Below are 26,038 nucleotides of genomic sequence, written 5' to 3'. Positions count from 1 at the left end.
AGGAAGAGCTGGGGTCATTCTGGGGAGAGGAACCTGGCAGGAACAGTAGGAGAGCACACCAGGAATGCCATGGGAGGCCAAGCTGAGTGGGCCAAGAGCAGCTGCAACACCAAGGCTGTTCACAGGCAGGGCCAGCCTGGGAGGCAGGGGGAAAAGATTCCTGGGCTTGGCTCCATATTTGGGAGGAGGTGAGGGCAGAGAGAGAGAGGAGTTGAGGAAGATGAGAGGGCTGTATAGGCCTGGCAAATCAAAGAGCCAGCTGCACATACACAAAACAAATCTTCTTGTGCTCATTTGCTTGAGTGCTACACATAATCACCACAGGATGCAGAAAAAACTCTTTTGTCCTTAATTTCCCATGGCTGAATAGCATGGACAACAGCAGGTGGCTTAGAGCAGGGGCATCTTCCTCTGTCTACAGCATTCAATTGCTGTATGTCACTGGCTAACCTGGCATGAGTGTGCCACAAGCTCCTTCATTATTTTGAGCTCAGAACTTCAATAGAACTCTCCCGCAGCAAGGGCATGGAGCCTGCCAGAGGGCATTTCTTTGGCTGATGTGGCCAGCACAGAATGTGCTAAACCTACATTTCACTGCATCTTCTGCAGGAAGGGTGGTGCAGCTTGGGCACTTCACTGCTCATCCACTGTGGCTGTGACTGGATTGGCTCCTGACCCAAGCATACACGTGCTTCCTGCAGGAGCCCTTTTCCAGAGTGATTCTCTTTTGGGAAGAATCTTGTAGAGAAAAGGCTGCAGAGAGCAGGATACTGGTGAAATTCCTCAGGGCCAGTGCAGCCTCATCCTGCAAGAAGAGTGGCCCAAAGAAAGCTGCCAAGAGCCTTCTTACAAGGGCAGGTCCTGATAGGACAAGGGGCAATGCCTTTACAGTGACAGAGGGTAGCTTTAGATGCCATCATAGGAAGGAATTCTTGATTGTGAGGGGGGCTGAGGCACTGACATGTGTTGGAGTCTGAGACACAGAGTGTGTGGCCTTGTCTCTGATGCCTGGCTCTGAGATCCAGGAGAACACTGAATTTCATATAACATGAAATTTATGGGCATGTTTTCATGGTGATACATGAAAATAACTGTTGAAGTTAGAAAAGCTAAAAGTGCGAGTGTGTAGATTAGAGACTTTTCTTAAGTCACTGAGTGAAAAAGTTAGTTTAGGGTATAAACTAATTTAGAAAACAGAAGACAAGATGGAGGATTTAGGGTGTTGTCTCTTTTCCTTGTTTTTTCTTCTTCATTTTCTTCTTCTATAGGGTTTTGGGTAATAGTAGGTGATTGGATAGAAAATGCCACAGTGACACAGGTGGTGGGTCATTGGGTCATTAAGAAAAATAATCTATGTGTCTATTGTGAACTGGATAAAGGTAAGTATAAAGATAAAAAGGCTGCTCCATTCAAGGCCATTTTGTGCCATCAGAGCCAAAATGTGCCAGGTTGTAGTGATTTGAACTTGTGCAGAAAGTCTGGAGAGACCTGCCAAGTTTTGTGATAACATCCTAATAAACACGAGAAACAAGATCCTAACGAGCTTTGGAGTTTTCTTCCTGACCTGGAGAACCGAGATAAACAGAACTTCCTGTGGGGGAATATTCCAAAGGAGCTCGGATCAGAAGAGACTGAGAAATCCAGATGTAAGAAGTGCAAGCAGAATCAGAAAAACAGATTAACAAGTTACAGCATGAGTTCCCCAGAGTAGCTGTGGAAGCCCCATCCCTGGAAGAATTCAATGACAGGTTTTGAGCCAGGCTCTGAGTAACTGGGTCTAGAGCAAGGTGTTCCTGCCCATAAGAACTAGATGATCCTTAAGATGCCTTCCTATCCAAACCATCCTATGATTCTAATATCTGTGGAGTACATTGAGTAAAACTCTGCCTTCTTCAGCAGCACTGTTGAGCTCCAGTTGTCATTCATTAATTAGCATAAATGAGTGTCAATATACTGTCATATGCAGAATTCCACATTTGGTCTTTGATAATAAATGAAAATGAATCCAGCAATTTAGTAATAGTTACAACAGATACATCTATACCATAATATCAAATTGATATAAACAATCACTTTATTAAATACATTAGCGCCTTCTAAATAATGTGGCTAGTACTCATGGGGAGAGAGCAAGTACTGTATACTGTATACTGTATATCTGAAAATATAAAAATATAAAAATGGCTGTCATAAAGTATTCTGTCTTGGAGTATCTGTGACAGCTGGCAAGGCATTGAACTCTTTGTTGTGAGCTCTTCACTTCTTGCATATAGAAGAAGAATTCTAAGCCTTTCTTTTGGAGAAAAAAACAACAAACTGTAGAAATTCCTTCCATTTTGTATCTAGACTGGGTGTTCTGACTCACAGCAAAGGCAGGATTGGGTGAAGATGGAATAGACCAGACAGCATGCCTCATTTGATCATTCTGAGTTGGATTGAGTTAGGATTTAAGCAACCTTTTCTCCTCTCTACATAGGGCTACTTCAGGCATCTCCAGCTGAAATTAATCTACAGCAGCCTGTAAGGCTTAACAAAATTCTGGCTGTGTCTTGTTCCAAATTCATTCTTTGCAACTTGAGGTAATGTGGAAGGCATGAAGACTACTGTCTCAATCTGATTATTCTTGAGATTTTTTACAAAGCCTACTGGAGTGCTTACTATCCTGGCCTTCAATTACAAGAATATTTTGACCCAATCTCTAGATAACCTGAATCCTAAAGTCATCTTACAGGTTTATGTTTTTGAAGTAATAAGATTTTTAAGGTAACCTGGATCTTTTTAAAACATTGACTATTTGTTATTAATGCTGTACCCTCAGAGCCCTACCATTTGCATTTCTTGATTTTCACCCAAGGATGTGATGCAAACAGAGTTTTAACAGAGAGACAAGGTACATTCCCACATACACATACTTATAGAAGATGGTAAAAGACAGCGTTTTTACTTCCCACAGTTTTGTCTGCATTTTTGGAAGTCTGTCTGGGGAGAGATCTACACCATAAATCACTCATATCTATCTTGAAAGTGACAGACCTCCTGTTTTGAGATTGCAACACTTAGTCCCCCAAATTCTGTGCAATAAAGCTCCCCACATTCCTCCTTGGTACATTTCAGGCCTATGTGAAGTTGTCAATATTGGGATTTGAGTAATTGTAAACTGTGCCTAATGTTTCATAAAGGAATGGTTTAGATCACCCATACATGCATCCAGAACATACCAGTTGTGCGTATTTGATTCCTTTCATGTGCTGAGACAGGATTTTTTATTTGAAAAGCCCTTTCTGGTAATGAAAGCAAACCCTGCCCCTCTGACATTTCTGCCAGTGTGTAACAGTAGGATGTGCAGCACTAAAGCCCAGAGGGAAACAGTCTATCTTGTTCCTGTTTTTTCTCACCTTGATAGAACAGAATTCCAGGCTGGCATCCCTGCCTGCCCTTATCCCTGCACACAGAGGGGAGCTGTTGCTAAGCAGCTGTGGACCATGCACCACAGCCTGGTTTGAAAATGAAGAATTAACTAGATTAGTTTTGTTGAAGACAAAGTACAGCTGAAGAACAGGCAGGATAAAGGGAAAAAAGTATAATAAAAGGCAGCTAGCTGTGATTTGCCCCAGAGAACAGTAAGTGTTCACACAGAAGAGGGAATTTTGGAAGCAAAGATAAAATGATGTGTGTGGCCTACATGGAAGAAATACATAGAGGATGAGGTGTTCTTCAGGGCAAGTGCTATCTCCATGCTTATATATCACCTAATACTGCAAAGCTCCAATCCAGAGGTCTTCAAGGAAAATTTCATAATAGAAACAAGTGAACAAAAAGTGCTGCCACAAAACTGTTCACTTCAGCTTCTCACTGCTCCCAACTTAAACACAGCCTCACAGACACCTTTAGTGGGAGATAAAGAACATGGAAGGAAAAGGACTGGAAATTAATAGTTAAATTTTTTGTCCTGGGAAATTTTTACCTCCATTAATTCCTCAAACCATGCTGATTTGAGGGACAGCAAGGTTGCAGCCACTCAGGTGGACTGTGTAGTGACTGGGGAATCACCATATATTTTTTGTAACTCTAACAATGTCACTCAGCATTCATGCATAGCTCATAGAGAATTTTTCTTTCAATAAGACCTTCTGTGCTAATTAAGCATGGCCAAATCCCACTCTTTTGTATTGCCTGAATTCCCAGGCTTGAGAATCTGAATCATAGCATTCCATGACAAAGCACGCTGGCTATTTGGCTTGATATCTTACATTATTATTCTAGAGATATGAAGGCCAAGCAAAAGCTATGCAGGTTTTTCTGAGCATATTAATTTATTTTTCCTTAATTCATTGTAATAGTATTTATTCCCATCTACGTTCACTTTTCATTAATATCTCATAAACCTGTTTCACAGGCTGAAGCAGTCTCAGTAAAACAACCATGCAAATATGGAAGAACATTGTTCAAAAAACCCCTGCAATATAAATGGGATTCTACTAGTTATGGCCCCATGTCATGGGGTAGCTTTACCTTTAAGACAGCTGAGGAAAGAGGGGAAGTTGAAGCTGATGGTGGCTGATGGGAGTTTTTCCTCTTGACCAATTATCAGTCATTTCCAAAAATTGACAGCAGGTCTGACCATTAAAAAGTGAATTCAACTTGTAAACACCCCCTTAAGAAGCACAGACAGAATTCTCTTGTTCTCTTTCACTTCCGACTTTTGGCAAGGTAACAAGGCTCTGTTTTAGCCTCTCCCCCTCCCTCCAGGCTGACAAGGCCGCGGGGTGGAGGGGGGGGGAGAAGCAGCATTGGTCAGCGAGCTTGGTTTTTAGTTGTTGCTGCTGGACTGAAACCTGATACTATGAACTCTTGTAGTTTTTTAAGCTTCTAATTCTTTTACTACTTTGAGTAAACATACAGATTACTCCTTCTCTCAGAAAGACAGAGAGAGAGAGAGAGACAATTAACATAGAGAAGACATCATAGAACCACCAATGCAACAGTGAGGAAAAGAGTTAAGTTTTAAATAAGAGAGAGAGAATAAGAAGATGCTTAATAGCTGAAATATCTTTTTGTTAAAACTATGGAGATGGACAATAATCATATAAAGACTCCTTTAATTCATGATAAGAGTATTGGGAGGAATAGAGTATTCAAAGAGTAAGTTTTGAGCAAAAGAGAAAGTGCTTGAGATACTGTGAGTTGCTGGGATTAAGTAGAGTGAAGATTTTGAAGCCTTGGGGGCAAAGAAAAACTGTTTTCCAGGAGAGCTCACAGAAACAGATGAAGAGGACTTCTGCCTTTGAATAACTCATCCTTAAAAATGAAATCCCTAGACTTTATTGACCCATGCACACCTCGGAGAGATGTGAGATGGGAGGAGAAGATCTAATGACAGATTTCCGGGCAGCTGGCATTAGAGAAATAGAAAACTATGACAAAAATAGTTTTCTCATGAGAAACTCCATAGATTAGCAGAAAGAGACTTCTGTTTCTCTACAAAGACTGATGAAAAGACTAACAAAAATTGAGACTTTTTTTTTTTTTTTTACCACCAAAGTTCTAAAGTTATTTATCTCTATGTTATCATGTCATGTGTACAAAGAAATGATAAAAATGTAAAAGATGAAGGGGTTTTCTGGAAATTTACTCTAGTGTTCTTATTCTTGTAGTTTGTTAATAAACTGTCTTTATTCCTTTTAAGTTTTAAGCCTGTTTTGCTCTTGTTTTAATCCATATCTCTCAACAAGAAATAAGTAATTTCTTTAGTTACTGGTTTAAAACCACGACACCCCACCAGTCATGTAGCATATGTCTACCCCACTGAACTTTTGGTCTAGTTATCACAAATCAATATAAATGAGAATTCAAATATCGTATATTTAGACTGGAAAATGTACAGGCCAAGAACTGTTTGTTGCAATTAAAATGTGAGTGAATCTGAACAAACATATCACTGTCTCCTGGTGTTCATCGCAGTGAAACAAAAGCTGAGAGAAATAAGTAAGGGTGATTGCTTTGCAACAGTGCAGCTTTGCTTGTAGTGGGTATCAGTCAATCATTTGTTCTGTTTCTTCCCTGCTTTTAGAGGTCTGCAATAGATTTCTAGAAATCTTAATTCACCTTCAGAATATACCTTCAGACAACTCTCAGATACTAACTAGAGTGTTAAATAATGCAAAGTATATAAATCTCATAGGCTTATTTGGTGACAGAGTCAAACTGGATGATTTCTTTCATAACTCATATCTCTGAAGTACTTTTTTGAAAAATAAGTGGTTGTTTCAATAAATATGGATTTTCAGCATGTAAGCTAGACCTCTCTAGAGAGGTGCTTAAAATTTAGGGTCCTCTCTTTTGGTTTTGCTTAGGAATGAAGCTGACATATCCATGGATGCAGTATCACTCCTGCTTTGCTACCATGCTACCAATCAGGCAAAATAATACTAATTTTCTGTATTTGAAGTTCATCTTTTCAAGTTCTTTATTCATTTCAGTACGACTTTGATGTCCCAGATCTGAGAGAAATATCAGGGAGAGTTAGGGAAAAGAAAGAATGCCTTATCTTCATGATCCTTAATGAGAGAAAACCTAATTGTCAGCAGAGCAAATCTGCCATCTCAGAGAATGAGTTCAGACTGCCATCTGGGGGATTAGGGCTGAAAAAATCAGCATATATAGTGGATCTAATAGGATACCTTCCAGTAGTCAAAGCATTCCCTGCAAAAAAAATCTTATCCAGTTAAATTTTTATTTAGTTGCTCAGTTAACAAATTATTTGCAAACCTGGCCTCATTTCTGAGTACTTGCAGAATTGTTCGTATGAATAATTTTTGACCTAGTATTTTTCTTCTAACATCTCTTCAATCTCTTCTGATCTGTGACTAGTTACTTAACATGGGAGTTTTGCTCAGTTTTGATTGGGTGGGGTTTTTCCCCTTGGCTTCTTTTTAAAGAGGGAAGTAATACTGCATAATAAAAAGTGGTTAATTAACAAAAATGCTGTCATAGTTAATATGGTCATATAGGTCATATCACCTGTCTGTGATGGTCACCAGAACAAAAGAGGACCAGTCTCTACCCAATCTCTACCCAGACATTCAGAAGTTGGGGAAATGCTTCCCTAAAGTTTGTGTGTACAATATCAGCTTTGTGCAAAAGTTTTATGACCAATGTAATAAAAAACATCTAATGTAACAGCTGGCTAGAGTGAGAATTTCCACCCACCAAAGGCTTGCAGGGAAATCTGCACTTGAGTGAAAAGAAGCAAGGGGACCAGAGCTGCCAAAACACAGTTTGACATGTCTGGTTTTCTATGGCCATGAAAAAAAAATGGAATTCCCTGTCAACTATCAGCCTAAAAGGTGACTCTAGTTAAAGACCTGTAAGAGCTGAATATAGTTATTTTCTGCAGTAACTTTAACATAAACTGAACAGTATATGAAAATACTTGTGATTGCAGATCCACTCCACATGGAGGTAAGTAGCTTGTGACAGAGTAAAAAGCAGATCCCGCTCAAATACTTTCATATAGTGCCTTTTCACATTTTTGGCTGAAATATATTTTCAGCAGTCATTGGACAAGTTTTTGTACGCACAGAGAGAAATCCCCACTTCATCTGTGCTGCACAGCCAGGCATTCTCTTTGGTTTTTGTCCATAGCTTAAGAACAGAAGAACCCAGCACTGCCCCTCAGCAGGGAATCTTGGTGGTTTTTTGAGAACCATGAAATTTGTTGTTTGCAAGCCATGCTGCCCTTTCCAGCTGAGGAAAGTGGTAGTAACTGAAACCTTTGTACAAAACTGCAGCTTGTGAACTACTATTCTTTCCTTGGCACATTCAATTTATTATTTCATACATTGAGGAGCAGGAAAGGAGCAGAGGTCAGAAGTAAAACTAAGAGAAGTAAATCCTAGAGATAGACATGGATACAGAAGGTTGTCTGTAATTTGTCTTTCACGTTTCTGCGTCAATCTCTAAATTATTTCATTTTTTCATATGAAGGAAAAAAACCCATAGAAGGAAACAACTCATTTTCTCACAGTCAGAAGAGGTTTTATTCCTAACAGTTGTTCAGGTAGCAAGAAGCTTATCCACACATGCAGAGAAAGTTACAGATCTGGAGCTCCTGGAAAATCATGAAGGATTTCATGGAAGGAAATGAAATATCAAAAATTGAAATGGAATTAAATGAAATCTCAAGATTTAATTTCCTTTCATGAAATGATGGATATTGTAGAAAGGAAAAGGTTTTCCTAGTCCTCTTGGCTCTATAATCCATGGCAGTGATTATTCATGGCCAGAGCAGAAATGCAATTGGCACTACCTATTATTTTAAATATTGTGGATGTGGTCAGTGTGACTGGACTTGTAAACTGGATTAAGCTTTCAGGCATAATATTTGTCCTAAAGTGCTTTCTCTATCACCTTCACAACTAACCATGGTAATGAATCATATCAAAATCAGAGTGCCATTTATTAAGGTGTACTTAAAGATCTGTGAATGTGGGTTTTTCTCAAATTTGTCTTTTAGATCCCGAATTATAATAATGGAGAATTAATGTCAGTTAAGATATTACTCATCTGTACATTTCTGCAGGATTTTACTAACTTTTATTATTTCTATGTATGACTCCAGTGAAGCAGAGAGACCAGAGTCATTCTCTCATTGTTAGAAGACACAAGGAAAGGGAACATCCATAAATGCCTCTGAGATGATGCCCTGCATGCACAAAGCAAGTAGCTGTGTACTGCTGAGGTGGATGACATGGTTAGGGGTCCAGATCTCAGCTATAACTGTGAAAATGGCATGATTTGTTCTCCTGAGAGGAATAAACAATGTCTAGATAAAGAAGGAGGAGAGAGCAGCTGCTAGCTTTAAGCTCTATGTAATTTATTTACCTTCATAGTGCCATGGGCTCATTAGATTGGCCAGTGTCACAATCACCAAGTGTGCCAGTGGGCTAACAGTTAATCCCATTAGTGTTAGCTGCTTAGTTTCTAAAACTGGAACCAAAATACTGGATGACAGTCTTGCTCAGCTTCATTATTTTAGCTAGAATTCTCCTTCAGATTTGAAGAACTACACAGCATGAAAAATAAATTCTCAAAAGAAATTAGGTGGGCAGGGAAAGAGTTTCCCTTCACCCTTTCAAACTGCCTGCACAGAACAGCATGTTTACCATGAAGAACAAGAGTGCAATTACAGTACTTACATAAATGGCTTTCAAATTGGCGTTTTAAACAAACATTTCAAGAGTGTCCTGCTTGGATACACCTGTTATATTAGTTTCAAACCATAAAAAAATACTAACCCCCTTTTTATGCTACTGTTTTTCTATAAGTTTCAGGATAAAAACTTTGTTTCCTCTGTTTCTATTTATGCTCCCACCCTTTCAAGAGTCAATCTGAGTATTGCAATCATAAAGTGGAAGAAAAATTAGTAGCTAACACGTCCCCCTCTTCACAAGCTCATCACAGAAATGGTATAAATTCTTTTTATATATCGTTCACAGGGTTCTAGGGAGAAGATATCCTGAGTTTTGTAGTGCAGACATCAACTACAGCTGATGTACAGCTACCTTAGCCTCTACACTGTTTTCACAGCTTCAGGAAGATAACATGCCTTTGAATTTTAGTTTGGAGGGATTTTTTTTAACAAATGCAACTACAAATCACTCAAGTAGCAGTCAGGCTTCATGTGCAGGAGCCAGAGCTACTGAGGGAGGGGGTATAAAAAGCCAATCCAGAAGACCCTTTTCTCTCTGCAATGGCTGGTTTTGGTTTAAAATGTGCTGTTGGGGAGAAGACTCCATGCTGTGCATCTACATATAGTCCTTTTATCTTCCTGAGGGCTGATTAAAATCAGAGGAGTATGTGTGGCAGGCAAAAGCCATGTACAGGTTGTCACTAAAGCTGTAGTGAAACAGAGGCAGCACACACTTCTGCAGGTACAGGGCACAGGATGGGGTGCAGATCAGAGCAGGAGCTGGTCCTGTGTTTTCCAGTTCACTAGCAAAAACAATTTGTGATTCCTATATTTTGCTGTTAGAGGGCAGCAGATATCCTAAGTTAGGTCTGCAGACATCATGACCTAGTTCTGCCAGGGCTCTGTGGCACCTGCAATGGCCAAGAGATGTTGCCAACACTCCTTTCAATCTCTGGGCCTGGCCAGCTCAGAGCATTCAAAGTTCTCATTTTTCAGGTTAGTATTTTCCATGTCCTATCTTTCTCAACTAAGGCTTTTGTCAGAATTCGAACCGTTTTACGACCATCCACAATTAATCTTAAATGTATCACTCTGCTAATGTCAGCAATAGTCCTAGCAAGCATGTCTTCATACCACCTGATGTTTCTAACACTTGGAAGTGAGATTTTTAGAAAAATGTAGTGCTGGACTCTAGACCTATTTTAATTTTTGGAAACATACTGAATTCACAGAATCACAGAATCCTTAGGGTTGGAAGGGACTTTTGGAGATCACCCAGTCCAACCCCCATCTCGAGGCAGGGGGGCAACCCACCTGGAGCAGATGACACAGGAATGGAGTCTGAATGTCCCCAGAGAGGGAGACTCCACAGTCCCCTCAGGCAGCCTGTTTCAGTGCTCTGCCACTATCAATGTAAAGAAGTTCTACCTTCATGCTGAGGTAGGACTTCTTGTGCTTTAGGTTATGACCACTGCTCCTCGTCCTGTCACTGGGCATCACTGAATTCTACGATAAAATTCTGATAAAACTACTTAAGCTTACTGAATATGTGTTTTTAAAACTTGCAGTATTCCATCAATACTGTGATTTTTCTCTCTTTAGCAGGATACCACCATGACCTTCTCCTCCTTCAGCTCTCATCATACATACATTAGCTTAGGAGTGGAGAGAAAGGGAGAAAACAATAAAAAATAGGCTAAGGTTTCTGGAAACCTTTTAAATTTCAACTCTTTCAATGGTGGTGATTTAACAGTTAATAGAAATATTAATCAAACCTTCATACCCTCACCTAGGATCCCGTGGCAGCTAAGTCCTGCAGATTCAGTTCTACAGTATAAGAAATTTATCTTCAATTTAATTTTTGTCCATTTGACTACGGTGATTTCCAAAGGAAAATTGTCCATATGCTTAACTCTGATGCCTATAAATATTGCTCTAGAAAAATAGCATTTAATTGGTTCCTCTGGATTTTTAGTATAAGCAGCAGAAAGTTAAGACCCAAGTCTTAAAAACAGAAACTCTCTGGTGAAGTGTAAGCTCTCCCTCTAAAGGTGGCATGCAAAAAAAAAAAGGGAACAGCTTAATTGTTTACTGACTGCTTGAACTCAACAGCCCAAGAAATCTAATAAATGAATCTAAGATTCACTGCTGTCATTCCACACCAACATTTTGAAATGTGCTTTCAAAAAATTATGCAGGCAACAGCATCAAGATCAATCTGAGTTTATTTGTTATTACTTTATCTAAATAGCCAGACATGAGATACCTGGAAATTACACAATTAAGATCATAGCCAAGACCTGCAAGCACATTTCTCCCCATATCTCATGACTGATCCTCTTCCAAACAACCTTTATGTGTGAGGTAAGAAAGATTCTATAGAAACCAGGTAATCCCAAACACATTTCTGCCATATTCTCCATCTGTCCTGTACATCTCTGGAGAAAGCAGAACATCAGCCTATAGGCCATATTGCAATGCACACACGTAAAGGAGAATGGGAGCTGTGTACAGAGCTTTAATTTTGACATTTCTGAATCCAGTTGTTTAACTTTTAAAGTGCTGGAGTTTTACATTGCTTTGAAAAGTACATCGCTTCACCTTGTTGAACTTGAATTGACCCAAAACTTCACAGGTCCTGATTCCTTTTCAATAGACTTCAGAAATTCCCACTGATTTGAGGAGAAGCAGGACCAAGCCTGGTATAAAGATATCAGAGATACAAAGAAAACAGAGATAAAGGTAACAGAGATAAAGATAACAGAGTGCCTGGGCCACTTTGGAAGGAGCTTCTCAAAGCTGGTGGGGAAGTCACAGTCCCCATAAATTCTGCTCTGGCCACAGCAGTACTTTGATGGCAAGGCCAGCAGCATCTCCCCTGTCTTAAAAAATGGAAAGCATTACTGGTATTGCAGCCAAAATCATGCATATAAAAACCACAGATGTTTTATTCCCTTCTGGCTTCTTGTCCTCTAGAAAGTATCACTAAACAGCTTACAGTGAGAGTTTAAACAAGTCTGAGTTGTATTAAAAACTCAAGGGATTTATTACTGCACAATAACTTCTTAGTGGTAAACACTCAACATAAAATATTAGAAAAGTCAAGCTCTAACTTGCTATTTTAATAAATTATTTTTTTTCATCCAGACAATGAAGACAAAAGCCTTTTAGCAATGCAGAGATTTAAAAGTTTAGGTCTCATTAAAATTTTGAAAGACGTGCATAAATAAATCTAACCAAGTTGACTGATGAAATAAAATGTCTTGCTTCAGTGTAGTTTCTTTAGAAATTTCAGTTTTCAGCTAAAGGAGAACATTTCTCATCAGAAGGACTTTACCTACCACCCCTCATTATCCATTGCTGGATTTATTTATATAAATAAATTAGTACCTCTTGTGGGATATGGGGCATCTGGCTGATGAGAAAGTTATATAAAAGGAGTGCTGTTGGACTACTTTTCCTTGTTTTTGTGAAGAGAAAGAAAATTCAGCAACGAACTGATAAAAAACTTTGCCTCATTCAGGCCATGTTTATTTTGGAGAAAGCAGATGCAAATCCTTTGAAAATCTGTGCCCAGCAGGATTGGTTAGGCAAAGCAACTATGGCAAAGGAGTAACCCATTTTGGTACAGGTGGGTATTTGATAACCTCACCTGGGCACTTGCCACCTGAGGCCAAGGGGAATAGTTCCAGCACCTCAGCTGATCTTGCTGCGCCCCACAGGTTATTCCTGCTCAGGGGCTTTCACACAAAAGGTATTGAGGAGAGAGCTTCTGCTGATCTGCACAGCCAGGCCTGTATAAAGAACTAAGATAAGGTAATGAACACCTTCATTATTCCATATTTAGCCCTTTAAGTTCAGAATGTAACCTCACCAGATTTTGGGGGTATTTTTATTTGTTTCATTAATGCAAACACTGCCTACAAGTTGAGCATTATCATTAAATATTCAATAGAATTGTGCGTGTTCAGGAGTAATTTCTTCTTTCTCCTCTTTCCTGGTGAGTATATTTTGAATACAGGTATTGCTTCTTCCTGTGATTTTGCACTTCATAGATTGCTATTGCTTTGGAGGAATTATTCAGAAGCTTTTTGCTATACAAATAATTAGTGATCTGGCCAAAAAAGAAACCTTCTACAGTTACCTTGTTTTGGACTGCTTCTCTTGGAAATCCTGCCCAAACATATCAGCCTGATTAAACATACTGAATATAAATGTTTGCTCATAAATAAATAAAGAAAATAAAGAAAGTCAGAGGTGCAACATCCACACACAAATCCAATATTTAATAAAATCCTCTCACAAGGGATGTTACTGAAGTGTAGTCAGCAGAGAGGACTATCCCTTGAGAAATTTTTCATCTGGACTATAAGTGGGGGCCCTTCTTGCAGGCTCAGCTTAAGTAAAAATTAGGTTTGGGCTTGAGGGAAAGAGAGAGCCTGGAGAGCTGCAGCTGCAATGGGGCTGGAAGTGTGGAGAGACATGGGTTATAAAAGCCTTGTTCCTTGGTAATGACTAGTTGCCATTACCATTGCCATGTGTGGAAAGATAATCCTCAGATTATGGTTATTTTTAGTGGTAGGATTCAGGTTTGGGTTGAGTATAAGCCTAGAGCTGCAGTTGGAGTGGGTCTGTAAAGGGGCTGCCAAAGGCTGTAATGAGAACAGGCTGGGAGAAATTTTCTAATGGAAAAAGTAGCATGGGTGAACATCAGCCAGGACAGTGAAATTGTCTGCTCTCCTGTTGAATGAAGATAATGCTTAGGCTCAGTGAATTGTAATCTAGCTGTCCTCATTCCTTTTCTGACATTTCTCCAGATGGTTAATAAGAATATCATATCATATGGTTAAATATGCCAGCATCCTGAAGACCCAGGCCCTTGTACCAGTTTTATTCTAACCAGTTAAAAAAATTATTGATTACTTCACTAAGTATCTTATATTTCTCTTAAGTATTTCTGCCTGACCTACTAATTCAAGGACTCATTCCATTTTCCTAGTCTCCTATTTTTCAAGTCCTTTCCTAATCCACTTTTTTTTTCCTGATGAACAGGTGTTACACCAAGGTCAGTGACAGCAACAACTGAGCTGTATTTTTGGTATGTATATAGTGTTATTAAAGAAATTAGTTCACAACTGCAGAAACAACTCTTTTACTAATAGCAGGAGTAATTTGTTTCATCTGCAAGCAGAAGATAAAATGTCAGTGTGCTGACTGGTTTGGATTTTGGGTTTTGTTTGTTTCATTGGTTTGTTTTGCCTTTGTTTAAACTGTAAGAACCAGGTAGTTCTAGAAAAGAAACAAAAAGGTTTCTTTAAAACAGCTTCTCTTTAGAGTCTGAGATTGTCCTGGAATAATTCTATAGTACCAGCCTGCAGGTGGAGAATTAAGAGCGATGCTTTCTCAAATAAAAGCTTCAACTTGTGATACAGATACAAATATCCTTGGATTTTCATAGTGCATAGAGCTACACCCAGATGTGAATATCACTGTTGGTACTTACCTCCTGTGAAAATAAAGCTTAAATCTGAATACAGTAGATAGCAATAATTTACTTTCATGCTTTTTAGGCAGTGCACACACAAACAGAAAGCTTTGGAGACATGTCCAGGTGCCTGTGGGCATTTGCAGAACACAGCAGACCTTCAGGAAGCAGAATCATACAAAGCAGCAGCACAGGCACTTCATTTTCAGAATGATAGGAATTAAAGAATAATATGAAATAAGGAAAAATATTAAATAAACAGAAAAGAAAGAAACATTCATTGCTTTGTGACAGATCCTTCTCCAGAGGAGTCCTTTCTCCATGCAATCTAAGCTTCCACACACCTGCTGTTGCCAGCATAAGGGGCTGCAGCAGACACAGGGCTGATTCTTCCCTGGGCAAAACTGTGTGAAGTGTTTTAGGCTTGGTTGTGCATCACAGATAGTACAGAATGAAAGCCTGGAACATGCAACTGCTCTTGGGGTATGCAGGGACACATTGGTTCAGAAGGAGTGGGTCCTGGCCTGAGGCTGCTCCCCAGAGGTGTCCACCTACACCTCTCACCACAAAATGTGCTCAAGTAATTTCTGAAAAGTGGATGCTGTGAGGATAAATGAGAAGTTCATCGTGACTTTTAGAAGGTATTTTTATTGTTTGGATACCCTGACCTAGCTGAATGCCGAAATATAATTTGAGCAGACAGCCAAAATAACCACTAATTAACTTTAACTTCCTCCAGTGTCACCCTAGGAGCAGGCTGTAGCTGGAAATAATTAGTTACAGGAGACCTCTAAAACTTCAGTTTCATTTTGTAACTACTTTGCCCTAGTTGACTACAGTTTGGAGCCGAGGGAATGAGCCTGTTTGCGCTTAGCTGCTAACACTGGCCTGCCAGGAAGAGCCTTCTACAGCTGCAGATGGGAGGAACGTGACTCAAAGTCATTACACCAGATTAAAATGAGAGACACTGAGTTTTACAGACCACCAGCCGAATAAAAGCCTACAGCACACAAATGTAAACCAGTAGATGAAGAGCATTCCCTCAACCCAGGGAGCAGAGGCTGAACCCCTGCATGCAAAGGCTGGAAAACAATTTTCATCTGGAGTCAGAAAAGGAACAGAGATGGCAAAGTTATTTCGCCTCTGTACAAGACTGTTCCAGGTACCCCATAATCCCTCCAGAAATCAAGGACAGTTTTACTAATGATCCTTAGAGGTGGCAAGCTGGGCTTTTATTTTCACAAGGGGAAGATTAAAAGATTCAATACAGGTGTTCTAAGATCACACAGCTGCACTTATTCTCCTTCCCAGGGACACAGGAGCTCCCCCAACAGCAACCACTGCCAGCTCCTACAGAGGACATTTCCTTTCTCTGTTTCTTTTGGTGGCTGAACAAAAGGGAAAAGAAACCCAGGGCAAACAGACTAACTTAGGTAAGCCAGAGGTGTCCTGGCCAAGCAGGGAAGTAAACTTGCACCAGTATTCCAATTGAGAACGGTGTCGTTCTTCAGAGTCCAGAACATGTCCATTGAACTAACTGCACTTTTCTTATGATTTGGGGCTTTTAATTGTTCTAAATGTCTAATTCTGCATGTTCTCCACACACTCATGTAGCCCATGTCCCAGTTACCTGCAAAGACTGCAAACATATGAGTTTTCTAGAGCTCTCAATGCCTCCCATACCTCTTAAACAATCGAGCTGTTGCCAACAGGCAATTCAACCACAAGGGAACCTGGCACATAACTGTGCAACCCCCTTAGCTTTGGACATGTTTTACTGTTTCTCTTACGGCCACATGGAAGAAAGTCCTGCTCAAGCAACTCCTAAATGCATAAGATCTTTTTCATTTTACTAGCCTGTATATGCATTTCTCTTCATGAAGCAAACTCCTCAGCATGGTTATAGTGTTTTACACTGACCTGGCTCCAGATCAGGTCACTGTGCAAAGGGACTGGGCAGCTGGCTCAGCAGGCCTTGGACTGACAAACATGTCTCTACTGTTTTCTAAACATTAATTTTCAGTCCACCTGAACTTGTTTGAACCATAAACCTCACCTCCCCTGTAGAGGAGACAGCCCTTATCCTTTTTTTCTTACCACCTCTACAACTGCATTGCCCTCCTAAAGAGGAGGCAAGCCTCAAGTGCTGCTCTTTTACTACCTACACCACATCCCTATCCCTCCCAAAAACACACCTTCCCTCTTCCAAAGAGAATTCCCTTCTCAATTGTAACATTTTCCACTCCCACTTTCAAGCCCCCACCTTTCTCTCAGGTGGGTGTAATTTAGATTTAACACCAGCTTTGTTTGGTTTCTTTTGGGTTTAGGTGAGATTTTCTTTGAACTTTGAGTCTCCATTATTCAAAAGTAAATTAGTAGGCAAGGCATTGCTGTAAAACCCTCCTCCATGAAAAGTAGGTTTTATTTCATTTTCACTACAAAGCTGACAGTTGTGTTGCCTTTCCTCTTCTTTAATTAAGTCTAGAGTCTTCCTGAACTTTATTTAATTATATCATAACAACACTATAGGAAGTGATTTTTTTGGATAATTTAGAGTGACCTCTCTTGAAATTATCTTCAATATGTTTTGAAATTCTCCCTTGAAATAAAGTTAAACAGTGCCACTGTATCCAAATCTACTCCATACAGAGTTCATTGTCTGTTTAATCCAAGTTATGTCATGGAAACAGGTTTTTCCTCAAACTGGGGAAACACTTCAGCTCCACAGGCCTTTCTCAGCCCTGGCAGAAGGAGCTGCAGCAGACAGCTTCACCTCTCTTCACTTTTGGAGAAGAACCTTCATTAGCTCTCCCCTCCTCTGCACTGCACAAGAAACCTCAGGTCTACTCACGTCCTCTGCACTGTACCCACAGGATTATGGTTCCCACAAACTCATGCCAAACCATTGTTGTACTCTCCAATGTTGCACATCAAAATAAATCCAGAAGTCCTTCAGCAGTGGTGCTCCACCATCAACAAACATGAAAACTCCCACAGAAGCCCTTCACCACCAACAAACTCCTACAAGAAAAATGCCACAACAGAATTACCCCATCAGCCAATTCTACTTGAAGATTTCCACAGGAATACTCCACCATCAGCAAGGTCCTACATGAGAACATTTATGTCACCACTAAGATTTCCATGAGATACTGTCAAGAAATTATTCTGTAGCACCCCAAGTACAAGAGTGCCACCTTGCTCAGACTGCCAGGAGGTGCTGAGAGTCCTCTCCTGCTCTCAGGGAGCAGGGTCTGGAGAGCTCAAGTCCCCTCACTGGTGAGAAGAAAGTAGCTTTAACCTTCCTTACATCATCTCAAGCAGCCACCTGGTAGATCAGGGGTATGAAAACCAAAAGAAAAGCACCTTAAAGCAGTTTTTTCCCCCCAGGCTAAGGAAATGAAACTGGCTGCAATCTGCCATGGCCAGCCCTGTGAGCCACACCAGTTCTGCTCCCAGTGAAGGCAGGAGCTGCCCCATCCTGCAGGGGGAATGTCCTGCAGAAGTGTGAGCATGCCACACACTGTGGTTACTGATGCTGAAAATTGTTTAAGGCACAGAGGGCAGTGACAGAATAATTTCTGGAGTGAGCTGCCAGTGCTCACACGGCTGTTTTGCTTGCCCAGTGGATTAATAGGAGGGGGTAGGATTCAATCTCAGCTGTTAATCCTTTCAATGTCACAGGAAGCAAACATATCTATTTTCTATTTAGACTGGTTGTAAGGTTGTGTGGGCCTACCCTTTTTCAAATTATACATAATACCTTGTTCCCAAAGTACCCTGGGACAAGCATTGATCCCAGGAAGAGCAGAGAGGCATCGCTGCCCCACAGAAAAGGTGCATTCCTATTCTCAGAGAAAAGATCCTCTTCCCTTATTGCACAATTGCAGGCTCAGGCAGTTGATGGATATGAAGCAGCATTACAGAAATATGTTGTCTAAGCCAATACTATGTCTTTATTGTCTTTTATAAAGGCAAATGTTGCTGCTCTGTAGCACTATACAAAAAAATATAAAATTTCCGTAATCCTGCATTTAAAATTCAAGACTTCACTCATCAGATTTCCAGACAAGTGACGGGGAGAGAAATTCTCTCTTCAAAAACATGCTCAAAGCATTCAGAGGCATTTCTGTCAATGATTGACTAATGAATCAAGTACCTTTCTCTAACATTTTTGCAAATAAAATAATTACTTTTAATTACTTTTTTCTTCTTTCTACTTTTTTTCACTTAGGTTATCCATCGCTATTACATTTTAATTCATAGTTTAAGCATTTTTTCCTGAGTATGAATTTATTTGGTTGCCCTGTATAAATTAATAAAGCCACAATCTGCTCTCTTAGCCCAAAACAGTTCATTGTTTTTGTCCATGCTGAATTTTGATAATTTTTCCTTATTTTTCCATGCACATCAATGTATTCCATTGCTGTAATTTGTGGTACTTTATTACTGACAGATTGAAATTCCATTTGACAGATGCCAAAACTAAACAACCCACCCATCAACTTACACATTAAGTCCATTTATTGATGTGCATCAAGTTTGACGTATTACCTATGATTCACTAAGCTGCAGTTAGGAGGACAAATCTGCTATTTATTCTGTAATCCCTTCAGCTGGAGATCAGGCATCTGTTTGTTAAGCAATTTTTTACAGAAGCATGGAGAAGTCTTCCTGGCACTCATGTGGTTAAAATATATTCACAGCTAAATTTTCCTTTTTCTGGTAAAGTAATTTATCCCCTTGCTCTGTGACTTAAAATACTTTGCAGTGGTCACTGACAACAAATCATGCATCACACATGTCATATTTCAGAGCTCTGCTTTGCCTGATTTATTGTGAAAGGCAAGGAAGGAATTATTGTAGCTATGGGCTTGAATAAAGTGCAGCCTTGTCTCACTTAAATAGCTAGTGAACTGAGGGCTAAAGTAAATATCAACTATATCTAGGATTCAATAGCTATTAACTTTGTTTTATAAAAAATAAAAGAAGTTGTGTACATTTATCTTTGGTCAACAATTTGGCTTATCTCAATTTTTAATTTTTTTGTTTTGAAGAATCAGCCCCAGAAGACAAATGCCAACATTGCTGAGACGAACCTTGAGAACTTTGTGTGTTTGGATCCTGCTTGAAAGGGCTGTTACAATAAAACATTACCCTAGACCTGAATTATCAAACCTCCAGGTGGCTTTTTAGGTATCTAACCAGTATCTACCAGTGCCATGACAGGAACAGAAGTCACAGTGAGTTCTTAAGCAGGCTCCCTGACCCCCATGTTCCCAGGCTCTGGACCCCTGAATGGGGTCTGAGAGGGGAGAAGGACACTGTCAGCAGTAGCTGACTATAAGCTGGTTTAATTCCCTTGGAAATTGGAGTCCTGGTTTTTGCTGCACACCAAGGAGTGCAGCAACTGACTGCAGGGACAGTCCCTGTGGTCAGGGGTTAATGTGAGCAGGGAGTTTTTATAAGAAAAAACTTGATGTTCATCATTTTAATTCAAGGCATGATCATGACATTCTGATTAACTAGTAATTACAGAACTGAAGAATGTACTGTATCCTTTTGCCTTAGTAGTTTATGGGTTTTGGGAATTTTTTTGTTGGTTGTTTTCTTCTTGTTGTTCTTGTTTGTTTGGGTTTTTGCATTTGTTTGGGGGTTTTTTTATTGGTTGTTAGTTTTTTGGGGTTTTCCACTTAAGGTTTCACAAAAATTATTTGCATAAGCTTTAAAATTTAAAGCTTAAACTTTCAAAAATACATGGCTACTTATAAAAAATACTTATACACATGTGACTTATGCATAAGCATATTTGCAGCAGAGCTATGACCACTACTAAAAAATACTGGCCAGATCCTCAAGAGGTTTTATGTCTGTGGAGCTACACCTGTGTACATTGCTTCTGGGTGGAGACCAAAGAATCCAATGACTTCTGAAATTAATCTAGTGATGATACTGCTACCATATGAAAAATAAACAAACAGCTCCCCTGCCAGGTGCTGTTTAATCTTGGAATGTTTTATCAGTCTCAGCAGAGGCCAAAGAATGAGTGAACTGAAACCTTATTCCTAAGTACAGGCTTGTAAATTCCAGGCTAAGAGGCACTAGAAGAGACAGAGAAACTTCAGCTTGTGAGAAATGATAAGATGAGCTTTCAGAATTTCCTCTCAATTGGATAAAATCTTATCTGTGAACTAAGCACTTCACAGAGAAATTTAATTCACGCACAGATGTGGACAACACAAGGCAATTCAGCTGGGTTGTTTTGTTGTTTGAGCAAAGACAAAGAAGTGTCAGTCCAGAAAATTGCAGACTTCCTGAAAATTACTCTTTCCATTTTTTGGCCCAATTTAACTCAGGACTGAAGCTGTGAAGCTGTATGGAAGTATTTCTATAAACTTATCTGAGAGCATGATGTGGGTTTCTACATACAATTATGCAGAACATCTTGCATAGTTCTCTACAAACAATGACTTAGATCATGCACTAGCTATGTAAGCAAATGTGGCAGCAGTTCTATTTCAGCAATAGCTGGCACCAAGTTCATCTCAGCTAATGGAAAAAGGAATGTTGGCCAAGCCATCAGAAGGAGAATTATTCCCCAGCCTGTTTCTAGTCACAGGGTCACGGAATAGTTTGGGTTGGATGGGACCTTCAAACGTCATCCTGAAATGAGCAGGGATGTGCTCAAATAGAACAGGTTGCCCAGATCCCTGTCCAGCCTGGCCTTGAATGTGTCCAGGGCATCTACCACCTCTCTGGGCAACTTGATCCAATATTTTAGCACTCATTATAAAAAAAAAATAATTCTTCCTTATAGGTAATCTTAATCAACCCTCCTTCAATTTAACACTTTTACCTCCTGTGCTATCACAACTGGTCCCACTAAAAGTTTGTCCCCAGCTTTCTTGCAGCCTCCCTTAGGTACTGGAAGGTGCTCTAAGGTCTCCCCAGAGCCTTCTCTTCTCCGAGATTAACAACCCCAACTCTCTTGGCCTGTCCTCATAGGAGAGGTGCTCCAGCCCACTGTGCATTTTTGTAGTTTCCTCTGAAACCACTCCAACAGGTCCATGTCCATGTCCACAGGCTTTTTTTGTCAGCAAAGTTGTGTCTGTACTCTTGTTTTATAGTGATCAGTCTCCTCAGGTGAGAAAAGCAAAAGACTTACAAAGTTTCGGCAGCAGAAAAGACCAATTGGTTTAATTAATGGTAATGCCACAAGATGGTGCTGGACATTTCATTGAAGCTTTTCCTTTATTGCCTTTGAATGCTCCCTGACTAAACCTTTCCCCAGATGGAAGTTTACTCTGAAAATCAAGGATGGCTGGCCGCTTGGGGATACACAAACAGGCTGGCATCATGCTGGATAAGAGGCATGTGTGTTTTATATAATTCCTGGTTTATATTTTTCTGAAAACATTGCTGGTGTTGCTTTGCAGTTGTGGTGCATCCCAAGATGCTTTCATGGCAGGTCAGGAAAGTTTTTATCCTTCCGTGGAAAAGCCTTCCAGATTAATAGCATTTTCCAAAACCCTCTGTTGGTCACAGCAGCCCAGGATGGTGACCTGACAGCACAATACAATTTTCATGGCAATTATGGTGCTTTTTTGTTCTGAAAGAGAAAAAAATTATACAAGCAGGACCTATATAATTTCATACAACTTTATAAAAAGCTCTAGAAAAAAGGCATCTTGGTAAAAAGATTACCTGCCTGTTACAGATTATAATACACTTATGAATGGAGCAATAAGGTCATTATTTTTTTCCACTAATGCATTTCTAAAATGGAATCTTTGGCATTGGGAGGTTTAATGAACCATTTCTGACATTTCCAATCCAGTGACAATGCTGCTAATATTTTGCTTAGGAAAAAATAGAGAGAATGTTGAAACTTTTAGATCAGATTCTCGGTGAGATTAATGGGCTTACAAAGATTTAACTTGACTGCCGATTACACCCTGAAGTACAAATAGCATTTCATTCATACTCCTGTGAACTTGATGGAGTTTGGATTTGGATTCTGAAAAAACACTCTGTATTTTATAATGGAAATAATCCAAATCTGGAGTCTTGAAGGCAGAGTGTTTATATTACTGCCTGAGTTTGAGGAGCACAGCCTATCTTTAATCTGTGGTGCCTCTGTGCTCCACAGAATTTTCAGTCTCCTTTCCCACAGACAATATCTCCTACGGGCTCTATTTCAGCTGCTCTCCCAATTTTATAACCAGTTGACCCAGGACAACACAACAGACACAGACTTTAATATCCAGCATCACCCCTTGTTGTTTATTTTTTTTTTTTTTTAATAATGGATATGAGTGGCTTCAGTGGCAAAAAATGATCCAGTTCCACTTTCACTCCACTTTGGAATGAGGTACTCATCTATTCCCCTGCTTCAGTTTTACATCTCTTCAATGTCACAGGGCCTTTTCCCCAAACTCCACGCCATCCACTAAGGTGTATGATGGAAGCAGAAAGGGTGTGACCTCTTGTTTATAGTCAGCAGTGCTCCCAGGACAGTGCTATGATGTTACAGAGGGAAGATTAAAATCCAGTGGTAAGTGTTCAATGCAAATATCGTCTTTTCTATCTAAAATATTGTATTTTCTATCTGTGAAGCTACAATGGTTTGTATTTATGAATAAAATTGTATATGACAGCCTCAGAATGTTTTAGTAAGATAAAAACACATTATATTCTCAGACGGAAAGAGAAATTAGGACATAGAAAATTTAAGAAAATCATAAAAAACTGAACTGGGCCCACTGTCACACCTAAATTTCTGGATTTCTAATTGTCTGTCTATTCCTTTCACAATTCGCACACACTGCATAGTGCCAAATGAAATTACTTAGTGTTTAACATTCCATTTTAAACAATTCAGTCAACAGAAAAATCAGCAGCTCCCAAACTAGTAATTCCAGATCTATTTTCAATACAACCATTGAAATATTTTGCCATAGCTACTTATTACTGATTTATGACTACTTGGTAATTTTTCACTAGTTAATGAAACATTTTTTTTTGTTTTAAAAATCTGTTAGGTAAATGCAGTATCAGGTAGACTTACTGCAACCAGAAATACTGGTAAGAATACAAATGTTCCTAAAATGGCATAAATAAATGGTAAATGGTAAATGGCAAATAAATAGTATGTTTTCCCAGGCATTCTGCTGTGCATGTGTTGCAGGGTGTGAGGTTGGTTTTCCTCCCTTTACTCCTCAGTGTGGATGGCAGAATGCATTACTCAGTCTCCTACGATTATTCTAAAAGACAATGGAAACATGGCAGATTGCTACACAAATAAAACTAAATTTCTAATATTAAGAATTATGTGTTTTCCTAAGAACATTCAAGTTTAAAGCATTACGTGGATTGTAACAGATTCTTAATGGGAGTGAGAAGCTTGGTGTTTGCATAATGTCTTCTGTACCAACTGTCTGGCTTCTGGAAAATGTGGTGGAATATTCATACTCCCCACCCTCTGTGAGTGATATAGTTATTGTAGCCTTCTGACTAGTGTAAATTACAGAATAAAATCTGCATTCAAAGTCATTCACAGCACACTCACACTGTCTGTCACTGCTGGAATATCTGCTTGGTTTAGGATTTCTTGGCTCTACAGGAGCCTAAGGTGGCCTTAATGAAAATTAAACTCTTGGCCTGATGCTTTGATCATCTCACCAGCGTCTCCACTACATCATCCTTCCAATTAGCTAACCAAAGCCAATGGGAGGGGAAAAATCTAGGGTTTAGCATGCTAATGAATTTATCATGACACTTGTCACAAAGCTATTGTTACGATTCTTCCTAAATAGGCCTGGCTATAAGTGAGGAAATAATCAAGAAATAAAGCTGTGACACTTCCTGCCTCATCCTTGGGATGTTTAGAAATATGGAGAAGCCACGTCTCCTTGTGATTTCCATGGGAATGACCAAACTAGACACCATCCTGCCTGCCCAGGTCTGTGGCATCAGGCAAGGGAGTGCTAAGAGATGTAGAACAGAATCCATGTTCTGGGCTGGATTTTCTGTTGTACTCAAACATGTAAATTTCTCATACCTAAGCAAAACAAGTAAAAACCCTGTACATATCAGTGAGATTCAGAATCACTTTCTGTTGGCTTGATCCTTCCTTGGCTGGCTGTCCTTGTGTGATTTTTTTGTGTCCCTGCGAGTTTGCTCATGGACCATTACGTACCATAATGTACCATTCTCAGGGAGCACACTCAGTGAAAAAGCATGCTGAGAACGAGGTTTGGGTCTACAAGGGAACATTCACAGAATTTTGGGGAGGGTTTATTAGACCCTGTTCATAATTAGGTGCAACCACCACTGAGGCTGTATAAATTCTGGCCTGTGTGTATGTGCACTAAAGGAATAAGGGTAATACTTTATAGGGCTGGGGTTATTGTTGTTACACCAGATAATGTGCACCATCACAAGACTTAAAACTTGTCTTAGCAGAGTGTAATATATGACTTGGAGCAGTCATTGAAAACTCTTTGTGAATACTGTGGCAAAGGCTAATGTAAATAAAGGAAGATCAAAGTAAACTTTGAAGTAGGAATGGAGCCTGACATAGCTTAGCAAGACGTACTGTACTTAGGCATAACCCAACAAACTGGAAAGATTTCATTTTCAATTTCCTGTCCAAGATACAAGTCTTAATTTTTTTTAAAAACCATTATTTTTATGGTCCATTTTGGTTCTCACTGCCATTCAGTACAAGCTGTGCTGGCAAATTCTTTTACAAGTTTTCCATAAACATATGGACTATATATTTTTTTGTAAACACTGTTGAAAGTGCTTTATCATACAGCAGAACAGTGCAACTAACCAGCTCCTCTACACATGGAGAATACTGTCATTCCCCCCACCAAACCATGGTGCAACAAACAGCTGAATAAAGGCCCAAGAGATGGTGGTGGGATGTAAGTGAATCAGCATTCTCATCTCCTCTCATCCATCCCTATTTCCATCTTTCTGTAGCACCTCTCTTGCAAGCTAAACTGCTGCAAGCAGCTCTGCCAAGTCCCATTCTCCAGACCTGTCAGATATTCTCAGCTGGGGCTTATCCCATGTTTCCAGCCATATATGTCGACTCAGGCTCTTGAGGGAAGCAATACCTTTGAGTCTGACCCACACAGGCCTTCCTAATTCTCAGTCTCCAGTGCTGGAGGCTCCGTGGGACATTCCTTCTGCCACTATAGCTATTCAATGCCTATGGATTTGATTGGGTATTTTTTCCTGCTTTTCAGTCTGCAGGGGAAGGTGAATGAGCATCATCTGCAAGTGCCTACCATCCTTACACACAGTCCCAGACCCTAAGGCATGTTCCAGCCCAGGTGACTCCTCACTAACCC

General features: G+C 39.8%; 1 protein-coding gene across 1 annotated transcript in view; it reads left to right on the top strand.

Moving 5' to 3' along the window:
• LOC107201238 (acrosin-like) overlaps nucleotides 1-2,524 on the top strand; it is a 19,915-nt gene extending 17,391 nt beyond the window's left edge. Inside the window, exon 4 of the mRNA XM_033512554.1 lies at nucleotides 2,477-2,524. Coding sequence (XP_033368445.1) covers nucleotides 2,477-2,524 — 48 coding nt within the window. The remainder of the gene's footprint in view (nucleotides 1-2,476) is intronic.
• Nucleotides 2,525-26,038: the final 23,514 nt, after the last annotated feature.

The sequence above is a fragment of the Parus major genome, chromosome 3 (genome assembly GCF_001522545.3).
Source record: "Parus major isolate Abel chromosome 3, Parus_major1.1, whole genome shotgun sequence".
Lineage (NCBI taxonomy): Eukaryota > Metazoa > Chordata > Aves > Passeriformes > Paridae > Parus > Parus major.
The sequence above is the reverse complement of the archived record's forward strand: the minus strand, read 5'-3'. Positions and strand labels throughout refer to the sequence as shown.